This window comes from Oncorhynchus mykiss, chromosome 6, assembly GCF_057628025.1.
Source record: "Oncorhynchus mykiss isolate SJ-2025 chromosome 6, ASM5762802v1, whole genome shotgun sequence".
In the NCBI taxonomy this organism is placed as follows: domain Eukaryota; kingdom Metazoa; phylum Chordata; class Actinopteri; order Salmoniformes; family Salmonidae; genus Oncorhynchus; species Oncorhynchus mykiss.
The window spans coordinates 84,535,201-84,546,863 of NC_143027.1; the positions used below are offsets into that span (position 1 = coordinate 84,535,201).

The following is an 11,663-nucleotide window of genomic DNA, read 5'->3' on the forward strand; positions in this document are numbered from 1 at the left end:
TAGAGTGATGATTTAAGATCAGTTTTGACTTTTAGATCACAATGAATAAGACAACATGGACAGGGGACAACTGGTCATAGATCAGCAGATCCTACTTAGAGTCCCCTGTTTCAAGGACAGTTTTTTCCATCTACGTAACATTGCAAAAAATCTGAAACTTTCTGTCCAAAAATGATGCCAAAAAATGAATCTATGCTTTTGTCACTTCTAGGTTAGACTACTGCAATGCTCTCCTTTCCAGCTACCCGGATAAAGCACAAAATAAACTTCAGTTAGTGCTAAAAAACAGCTGCTGGAATCTTGAATAGAACCCCAAAATTTGATCCAGTGCTAGCCTCTCTATACTGGCTTCCTGTCAAGGCAAGGGCTGATTTCAAGGTTTTACTGCTAACCTACAAAGCATTACATGGACTTGCTCCTACCTATCTTTCTGATTTGGTCCTGCCGTACATACCTACACGTACGCTACAGTCACAAGACCCCTCGGGTTCGTGCTGGGGGGAGATATTCGTGGGCTATACTCTGCCTTTTCTCAGTAGTAAGTTGGTGGTTGAAGATATCCCTCTAGTGGTGTGGGGGCTGTGCTTTGGCAAAATGGGTGGGGTTATATCTTGCTTGCTTGGCCCTGTCCGGAGGTATAGTCGGATGGGCCCACAGTGTCTCCCGTCCCCTCATGTCTCAGCCGCCAGTAATTATGCTGCAGTAGTTTGTGTCGGGGGGCTAGGGTCAGTCTGTTATATCTGCAGCATTTCTCCTGTCTTATCCGGTGTCTTGTGTGAATTTAAGTATGCTCCCTCTAATTCTCTCTCTCTCTATCTCTTTCTCTCGGAGGACCTGAGCCCTAGGACCATGCCTCAGGACTACCTGGCCTGATGACTCCTTGCTGTCCCCAGTCCACTTGGTCGTACTGCTGCTCCAGTTTCAACTGTTCTGCCTGCGGCTATGAAAACCTGATCTGTTCACCGGACGTGCTACCTTGTCCAGGATCTGCTGTTTTTGTACCGCACCTGCTGTCTCTATCTCTGAATGCTCGGCTATGAAAAGCCAACTGAGCCAACTGTTGCACCCTCTACAACCACTGTGATTATTATTATTTGACCATGCTGGTCATCTATGAACGTTTGAACATCTTGGCCATGTTCTGTTAAAATCTCCACCCGGCACCCGACTGGTCACGCCTCAGAGCCTGGTTCCTCTCTAGGTTTCTTCCTAGGTTTTGGCCTTTCTAGGGAGTTTTTCCTAGCCATCGTGCTTCTACACCTGCATTGCTTGCTGTTTGGGGTTTTAGGCTGGGTTTCTGTACAGCACTTTGAGATATCAGCTGATGTAAGAAGGGCTATATAAATACATTTGATTCATTGAATTTGATTGATACATACGGCACCAGAGCTACATGGTGTTTTACACTACGCTACAGTTGGTATTTACTTAGCAACTACATGGTTAAAATTGCAATTGCATAATAATTAGTCTATCTAATACCACTTTTTATTTTTGGGGATTCATCAAAATTAGCCCTACTAAGTAGGCCAACAAGTTGGATACCAAGTAGTTACCAACTGTGTTGAATTCTTTGTTGCAAATACGATCACATAAAACACATCCAAAATCTCTCGAACAAGCTATGCCTTCATCCCAATTGGCACTCTAGTCCTGATGTAGTGCACTCCGTTTGACCAGGGCCAATAGGAGGCGCCATCTGGGACGTGACCTGCTTTAAACCCCAGGCAACATTGTTAGGTGTGGAGCCTGATCAAACATAATCCTATTGTCTCCGTTCCAGTTTGGGTGACATCATCATTCCTTTGATTAGGACCTGGCACCCAGTAAAGACTGAACAAACAATCTAAGCCACACATTCCCCCACTTGTTAAAGATACATTTAAAAACAGTGTCACTACTAAATATGGACCTGTGTATTTTGGACCTGAGATTCAGTATTATCAACTAGCTTTATATGTTTTATGTGTGACTCAGAGATCTGGACATGGTTAGAAAACGTCAGCCAAGCTGCGCCTGTTCAAGTATGATATGTTGTTTTTCTTCCTGGTTGGTTATACTAGTGTGGAGACACGTGAGAAGAGTAAGGGGAGTGTGAGAGCTCTTCAAAATCACCCTGGTAAATGACCAGTAGTGCTGAGCGATTAGCCAAATGTAACAACTAATTGGTCAACGTCAGTTCAATTATTCGATTTTTTTCTGTGAGGTCAATGTGCAGTTTCTCTAGAGAGAAATCAGATCAAGCCTGAACTGTGCGATGCAGTAGGGCGGTCACTACTATCATGGCACTGTTATTCACTGTTTTATTCTGTGTTATTCACTGTTTTATTCTGTGTTGTTTCAGCATTCAATCCACATAATGCACACAGAAACCAAAAATCCTGATCATTTTATTAATAATCAAACTGACCTCAAAAAGCACTAATTGCTCAGTACTAGAAAACACACACACACACACACACACACACACACACACACACACACACACACATACACACATACATACACACACACACACATACACACACAGACACACACACACACACACACACACACACACACACACACACACACACACACACATACACACCTGTTTTGGAAATCCATTCCACACTTCCCACGTATCATAAAACCATTCTTTCTGAAATACAAAACAAAAAGAGAAACATGCAGTGAAATCTTTAAAGAACATCACAGGCCAATCTCATCATGATGCTTTCAATTTCAACTGGCATTGCCCTCGAGGCCTTCAGACACTTGCTGAAGCCATCACTGTCAAATTCCCATAGAGCTCATCTCTCTGTCCTCTCCTCCCCTCTCCCCCTTATCCGCCTCTCCCCTCCTTCATTTCAGGGCAGAAGGACTGAAAATAAGTTCTTCATTTCAGCTCAGCTCAGATAATATTTTTATTCCATTTTGACCTTCTCCCTGCTTTTACCCGGGACAACCTGTTAAAGTTCTACTTTGAGGATGTTAATTTCATGTGTATAACATATCATAAAGTGTTAGGAATTTGTTTTTGGTGTGTGTTTTGGTGGTACTGAATGTAACAGAGTTAAGACACAGTAACCTCACTCCACATCTTGAAATCTCTTCACACGCACTGAATTGCTATCTTGTAAATACTTGTGTTTGTGAAGCAGAGGATCACTAGAGTTACTACTCACATCATACAGGGACACAACTCCTCCAATTAACGCCAACAGATAGAACACAAACCTCCAACTGCAAAACAGAGACAGAGACCGAGACAGACAAGGGACAATAATATCAGAAGAAGAAAAACACTACTGAGTGAAAGGTGAACATGTGGAATAAGCATACTCTCACACACAACACGCAGTTTTACCTAGCCTCTCTGAACTTCTTCAGTACTCCGGGACGATCCTGGTTTCTTCTCTTTCTGAACCAGCGCTCCACCTGCCTAACGCACCAGCCGCTCTTCTTAGACAGACCATCTATAACTGCCTGGGAGGGAGGGAGGGAGGGAGGGAGGGAGGGAGGGAGGGAGACAGACAGACAGAGTTCAGAACCAAGTGTGTTTGATTAGCGCCAGCGGCCAGCTAAACAGGACTACTAACCCTTATGCTAAGTTGACTTCAATACATTGGGGTAAATCAGATGTCACCAACATCACTTCAGTAGGGCAAATTTGTCCCCACTAGCTGGCTACTTGTTTCATTTCGCTGGCTACTTGTTTCATTTCGCTGGCTACTTGAGATTTCGGTAAGACACTGGACCATGAGCAAAATAACCATCAGGGTATTTAGATCTGAGAGAGAGGTCTCGTGGTGTGAGGTTTCAATAATCCCTTCAAAGACTGTCAGGACCGTCTGATGATATACACACATCAGGAGGCTCACACACACACGCACGCAGATGCACGCAGATGTGTGGAAATTCACACACACGAGCACACATAGCCACACAAATGTGTGTGCGTACACACACAAGCGCATATAGACGCATTGACACAAAGACTTACACATACGCTCGCGCACACACACCTCATGTGGAGAGATGGGTAAAGGGCGAAAGTCATGTGGATAAACATTAACATCCCTCATGACCACATGGTGAGTCATGGACCAAAACATTTGGCCTGGAGCACAGTATCTGCATTAGAGGTTGGTTAGCTGGACATCTGGGTGATGTACACGATCACAGGTCTGAACAGCAGATATACTGTATGATAGTACTCCTGTCTGAGCCAGAATGGCCCACAGGGCCGGAGCCCATCCCCCATGATACAAGTACACCCCCTGGACAGGTGAATTAACTTGAATCCAACCAAATGTACTTGAATTTCTATCGCAGTGCCGTATGCTACAATCCAGCTCCTTAATGCTGTCTCCCTAGCAGAGCAGCGCCAGGAGATATTTGTTGTCTTTGGTATGACTAGACCAGGGATCAAACCCCCAACCTTCCAATCACAGGGCTGACACTCTAACCACATGGCCAATGAGTTGGTCAGAGCATCAGCATCCTCCAACCAGGATTTCAGAAGTGTCAGATAGGCAGGGTGCCAGATGGCAGGGTTTGACCAGAGTGACAGATGGGCAGGGTTTGACCAGAGTGACAGATGGGCAGGGTTTGACTAGAGTGACAGATGGGCAGGGTTTGACCAGAGTGACAGATGGGCAGGGTTTGACTAGAGTGCCAGATGGGCAGGGTTTGACCAGAGTGCCAGATGGGCAGGGTTTGACCAGAGTGCCAGATGGGCAGGGTTTGTACTATTCATTAGAATGTGTATGATCTCATAGTGCAATGACGTTTGATATTGACACTAATAATTAGGTCTATATGTAAAAGGTGTAAGTGTGATTTCTAATGTGTAGGGTTAATACCTGGCCAGGGTTTCTGGAGTGAGAGAGATAGTAGAGTTCGAGGATGGGGTTGTCTAGTACTCTCAGTCTGGCCTTCTCCCGGATCCCCACTGAGGCTGCTAGTGGTGTGGCTATCAACCTGGGGGACAACATACAGACACAGTTAAATATATTGGACTTTACAATGGGGCAGAATGTTCAGATTTTTTCATTTTCAAAACTGGTAGAATTTTTACCTTGTAGGCACATGCAAGTTACCACAGGTGAGATTAACTACACGGCAAACGAGAATCATTGCCTCCAACTAAATTAACTTGAATAAACACACAGATGCACACACGTACAAACACAGTAGCAAAGCAGGCTAAATTGTAACTTAACATCTACTTCCCTGTAGCAACCTATAAAAGGGGCTTTTTTTGTTCAGCGAGCTCTCCTTTCAAACTGGTATCTGATGAGTAGGAATTCTATGGTGTAGGGAGACAGTGAGGTAGAGGTTTGAACTAAACATGGTTTAGTAGTATATAAACAGCACGGAGTATGAGCCGGTTCTCTGGACACAGCATTGTCCTGGACTAGAAACCATTTCAATGGAAAATCTCCATTCAACAAAATATAATATATTACAGTGATGTGAAAAAGTATTTGCTAATTTTCTCTACTTTCACATATTGTTTATACTGAATGTTACCAGATATTCAACCAAATCTTAATATTAGATGAAGGAACCCGAGTGAACAAATAACACAACAATTACATACTTATTTCATAAACAAAGTGCAACACCCAATGCCCTGTGTGAAAAAGTAAGGCCCCCTTAGACTCAATAACTGGTTGTGCCACTTTTAGCTGCAATGTGTGGCAGGTAGCCTAGTGGTTAGAGCATTGGGCCAGTAACTTAAAGGCTGCTGGTACGAATCCACAAGCCGACAAGGCTCTGTCAACGTGCCCTTGAGCAAGGCACTCAAACCTAATAGACCCATGACGTCCAAAAAGTGATACTTTTGACTCATCTGTCCATAGAGCATTCTTCCAAGAGTCTTGATGATCATCCAGGTGTTTCCAGGTGCTTTTTGGCAAACTTGAGTCAACTGGTTAGATGAGATGGGTCCCATTATGTCTGGAGAAAACCAAACACTGCATTCCACAGTAAGAACCTCATACCAACTGTAAAGCATGGTGTTGGTAGTGTGATGGTTTGGGGATGCTTTGCTGCCTCACAAATCAGTTATCTCGACGACTTGCCTTAATAGAAGAAGCCATGAACTCTGCTCTGTATCACAGAATTCTACAGAAGAATGTCAGGCCATCCGTCTGTGAGCTGAAACTGAAGCACAGCTGGGTCATGCTGCAAGACAATGATCCAAAACACACAATCAAGTTTACATGAAAATGGCTAAAAAGCTACACATTTGAAGTTTTGGAATGGCCTGGCCAAAGTCCAGACCTAATCCCAATCGAGATGCTGTGGCAGGACTTGAAACGAGCAGTTCATGCTTGAAAACCCACAAATGTCGTTGAGTTAAAGCAGTCCTGCATGCAAGAGTGGGACAAAATTCCTCCACAGCGATGTGAGAGACTGATCAACAACTACAGGAAGTGTTTGCCTGCAGTCATCGCAGATAAAGGTGGCACAACCAGTATATTGAGTGCAAGGGGGAAATTACTCTTTTCACACAGGAGAATTGGGTGTTGGATAACTTTGTTAATTAAATAAATAAAATAAGAATCCATATTTTTTGTGCTATTTGTAAACTCAGGTTGCCTTTATCTACAATTAGGTTTTGGTTGAAGATCTGATAACATTCAGTATCAAAAATCAGAAAGGAGGCAAATACTTTTTCACTACACTGTACATGACATTTAGCAGACTTTTATCCAAAGACACATGCAGTCAAGTGAGCATACATTTTAGGTATGGCTGGTCCCGGGAATTAAACCCCCAATCCTGGCAATGCAAGCGCCATGCTCTACTAACTGAACCAGGACTACAGGAGAACATGTTTCTTAGTCAAGGCTTAATCTTTGTCTGGGAAACTGCCCCTATATGTTCAGCAAGCTCACCTTTCGAACAGGTATCTGACCAGTAGGAAGCCTATGGCGTAAGGCAACGTCACATAGAGGTCAGAGGCTTTGGCGTAGACACGCCCATCTCTGTCCTCTAGGTCCGCCCAGGTCAGGTTGACTGGCAGCCAGAAGCGGTCCCACCAGATCCACTCATATAGGGTGTCAATCATCCTAACGACACAGGGGTGGAAGAGGAGGGTTATGTTAGAAAACACATGTCAATAGGTATCACGTTATCGAACAGAGGAGGCTGGTGAGGAGAGGACAGCTCATAGTAATGGCTGAAATGGTGTGAATGGAATGCTTACAAAAACATGGAACAAGTGTTTGATACCATTCCATTTATTCCGTTCCAGCCATACTAAGCTCTCGTCTTCCGATTTCACGTGCCACCAGCCACCACTGTTATCAAGTGAGGCCTGATGAAGACCTAAAGTAAAGTGGAAACAATGTCGCCAATAAACCACATGGGAGCAAGATTGCAGTGTGCAGAGTCTCTTTCAATCATTTGCTGAATAGATGGTTTTTATATCCAGCACCTCAAAGACATTGTTTACATTGTTTGCAAACATTGTACCATCTAAACCGCTGTGAAATATATTTTCAACAACCAAAAAACATTGTATTTTCAGCAGTTTGAACCTGGGGTACGAAAGGCTAAGTAAAAAAACGCGAAAAGGAAACTTAAAGAGGGGAAGCATAGAAATAGTATACATGGAAATGCTTCAATGACAATGACAGATCTATAACTCCCATCTATATCTGAATTCTGTCAGGTTGAGCACAAAGCTATAGAATGACAGATCTATAACTCCCATCTATATCTGAATTCAGTCAGGTTGAGCACAAAGCTATAGAATGACAGATCTATAACTCCCATCTATATCTGAATTCTGTCAGGTTGAGCACAAAGCTATAGAATGACAGATCTATAACTCCCATCTATATCTGAATTCAGTCAGGTTGAGCACAAAGCTATAGAATGACAGATCTATAACTCCCATCTATATCTGAATTATGTCAGGTTGAGCACAAAGCTATAGAATGACAGATCTATAACTCCCATCTATATCTGAATTCTGTCAGGTTGAGCACAAAGCTATAGAATGACAGATCTATAACTCCCATCTATATCTGAATTCTGTCAGGTTGAGCACAAAGCTATAGAATGACAGATCTATAACTCCCATCTATATCTGAATTCTGTCAGGTTGAGCACAAAGCTATAGAATGACAGATCTATAACTCCCATCTATATCTGAATTCTGTCAGGTTGAGCACAAAGCTATAGAATGACAGATCTATAACTCCCATCTATATCTGAATTCTGTCAGGTTGTGCACAAAGCTATAGAATGACAGATCTATAACTCCCATCTATATCTGAATTCTGTCAGGTTGAGCACAAAGCTATAGAATGACAGATCTATAACTCCCATCTATATCTGAATTCTGTCAGGTTGAGCACAAAGCTATAAAATGACAGATCTATAACTCCCATCTATATCTGAATTATGTCAGGTTGAGCACAAAGCTATAGAATGACAGATCTATAACTCCCATCTATATCTGAATTCTGTCAGGTTGAGCACAAAGCTATAGAATGACAGATCTATAACTCCCATCTATATCTGAATTCTGTCAGGTTGAGCACAAAGCTATAGAATGCAGCTTTAACCATGTGTTTGAAGTAATACAGTTTGTTTACAAGTACACTGTTTACAAACAACAGAGTAAAACAAACAAACTAATATTTTGTGTTCTGATGGGGTTAGGCAATTGAACTAAGCTGATAAGGCACCTATAAAAGTTAGATTCTTCAAGAAACAATCTGTATATACCGTTAATTTATAAGTCTAAAAAATAGAAGTCCCAAATCGCAGATTGACCCTTAAAGATGGAATCTGCAGTAGAGGAAACAGAGCCACTGTCCGCCCCATGGCTGCTGTTATTGTGTGTTTTGTTAAAGAAGGTGAAGAGTGTAGCAAAGTCAAATTGCAGTACACCATTCTGCTGTTCTATTCTATTCTGTTCTATTCTATGCTGTTCTGTGCAATGATGTCCAAGAGAAAAACAAATGTTGGTGTTTGTTCTAATCTGGCAGACTGACATGGCAGTTGAACCAATAGGATTACAGTTAAGGGGTTGAACTTAGAATTGGGTAAAGTTTGCATTTGCATGTACTTTATTTATTAACCAGGAATTGATCATGACATGTTGTTCATAAATCACTAGTTCCGGATTTCAAGAGTGCATTCATTCACTGTCAGTCAGATTTGATGCCATTTTACAACATGAGTTGATGAGTTCGTTGGACACCAGTGCTGTAGGTCGTGTAGATAGTGTGGGTGTGTATAACCTAGGTCACTCCAGTCAAGTGCACATGAGTTGATGAGTTCGTTGGACACCAGTGCTGTAGGTCGTGTAGATAGTGTGGGTGTGTATAACCTAGGTCACTCCAGTCAAGTGCACATGAGTTGATGAGTTCGTTGGACACCAGTGCTATAGGTCGTGTAGATAGTGTGGGTGTGTATAACCTAGGTCACTCCAGTCAAGTGCACATGAGTTGATGAGTTCGTTGGACACCAGTGCTGTAGGTCGTGTAGATAGTGTGGGTGTGTATTACCTAGGTCACTCCAGTCAAGTGCACATGAGTTGATGAGTTCGTTGGACACCAGTGCTATAGGTCGTGTAGATAGTGTGGGTGTGTATAACCTAGGTCACTCCAGTCAAGTGCACATGAGTTGATGAGTTCGTTGGACACCAGTGCTATAGGTCGTGTAGATAGTGTGGGTGTGTATAACCTAGGTCACTCCAGTCAAGTGCACATGAGTTGATGAGTTCGTTGGACACCAGTGCTGTAGGTCGTGTAGATAGTGTGGGTGTGTATTACCTAGGTCACTCCAGTCAAGTGCACATGAGTTGATGAGTTCGTTGGACACCAGTGCTATAGGTCGTGTAGATAGTGTGGGTGTGTATAACCTAGGTCACTCCAGTCAAGTGCACATGCAGTTCTTTATTTCCAATACAAATATTGACACAACAGCCTTCGCCTCTTTCTCAAGATGCTTCCCCACACCTAGTCCAACACACACACGTCAGCAGAGAAAACATCACTGGCAGTGGTAGTCAATGAAATCCAGGGCTGCAGCCTAGCAACATATATCCCAGTAAATCACAGACTAGACTTTTTTCTATGTCGTTTTTTCTAAACCAAGGTCAACGCTGAAACGGATCACAACCCCTAGTGGTCAAGTCATGGTTCAAGAGTTATGGAGTTCTTCGAATCCCAGATGGCAGTGAGTTGACATACAGCAGGGTTCCCCCAATGGGGGGTTTTATTAGGCCCCCCAAGTTTTCAGCCCAATTATTTATTTATTGTTGGACATAAGACTGTAAAAACAGCACGAAATCAGCTCCAAGTGATTTTAATGTTGTAAATGTGTTCCCAAGTATTCCCACGCCTAGCAGAGCCGTGGCGTATACAAACCAAGCAAGGATTGAAATGATGTCATAGTCACATATTATATTGGTTTGGGCTTCTTGCGGTCAATATGCAGTCTACACCCGAACCATCCACTCAAGGAAGTAATCATCCCTAGGCTGAATCTAGTTGATAATCCCTAACGTACGACTGATTCATGTGAAGGGAAAACAAACTACTAGTGAATAATGTCAACAATATCAATAGGGGGCCTCTATGGCCCTGGGCAGATCTGATGACACACACACACACGCCCCTAAACGAGTGCAGACTATTTACTCTTCTTGTCATTTAGTCTTTCACACTGATGTGTGTGTGTGTGTGTGTGTGTGTGTGTGTGTGTGTGTGTGTGTGTGTGTGTGTGACGTGCTCACATTTGTGTGTGAGACTCGTTGCCCCCATGGGGTCCATTTTGATGACATCACTGCTGATGTCAGCACATCCCAGGGCTCTCTGCAGTGTTCTGTATAGTCAGTGTGTAACTCAGCACATCCCAGGGCTCTCTGCAGTGTTCTGTATAGTCAGTGTGTAACTCAGCACATCCCAGGGCTCTCTGCAGTGTTCTGTATAGTCAGTGTGTAACTCAGCACATCCCAGGGCTCTCTGCAGTGTTCTGTATAGTCAGTGTGTAACTCAGCACATCCCAGGGCTCTCTGCAGTGTTCTGTATAGTCAGTGTGTAACTCAGCACATCCCAGGGCTCTCTGCAGTGTTCTGTATAGTCAGTGTGTAACTCAGTACATTTCACTGCCCTGCAAAAACATAACAACAACGCCACATCACAATGACTTTGCGGAGACAATGGAACCACCAACCAAACACGTCTACAGGTCGAAATGGAACAACAAAACAACCTTTTAACCACAGAAATGGAATACTAGTTATATTGCTGTGGTCTGATGGGCAATGTCCTTTCTAGTAATTCTGTGTCTATGCGTTTAACCTTATCTTGCACTGATTACACATCTGTGACGCAATTGCATTATGATTCAAAGATAATATTGTGGCGCCAAGCATATTACATACTGGCACTACCTAGCCTGAGTACCTGTATGTTTGTTTTACTACAACAGATACAAACTACCTATCAAACACCTGTCTATCAAGTACCTGTCTATCAACACCTGAACAGCAATAAGTCCAACTGACCTGTGTTAGTATGCCACTGAGAGAGCATTCTGGAATGGCAGTGTGCAATATGTATGGTGTATGTTGCTGTATGAGATGAGTTCAATGTGTATGACATGGGTAATATTCAGTGTAGGGTAGGTATTATTGGTCTCTCTCT

The 11,663-nt window shown here is 43.0% G+C and overlaps 1 protein-coding gene across 6 annotated transcripts in view; it reads right to left on the reverse strand.

Moving 5' to 3' along the window:
* LOC110517996 (ceramide synthase 2) overlaps nucleotides 1–11,663 on the reverse strand; it is a 30,524-nt gene that overhangs the window by 17,099 nt on the left and 1,762 nt on the right. For 3 of the 6 annotated variants that reach the window (XM_090239173.1, XM_090239174.1, XM_090239175.1), the window contains exons 2-6: nucleotides 6,891–7,064; nucleotides 4,848–4,965; nucleotides 3,350–3,468; nucleotides 3,168–3,225; nucleotides 2,591–2,641 (exon numbers count right to left, since the gene is read on the reverse strand). In XM_090239173.1, the coding sequence (XP_090095299.1) occupies nucleotides 2,591–2,641; nucleotides 3,168–3,225; nucleotides 3,350–3,468; nucleotides 4,848–4,965; nucleotides 6,891–7,063 (519 nt within the window). In that variant the 5' untranslated portion in view covers nucleotide 7,064. Of the gene's footprint in view, nucleotides 1–2,590; nucleotides 2,642–3,167; nucleotides 3,226–3,349; nucleotides 3,469–4,847; nucleotides 5,294–6,890; nucleotides 7,065–11,663 lie in introns of those variants that run through there. The other 3 variants (XM_090239177.1, XM_090239176.1, XM_090239178.1) reach the window with 2 other exon arrangements.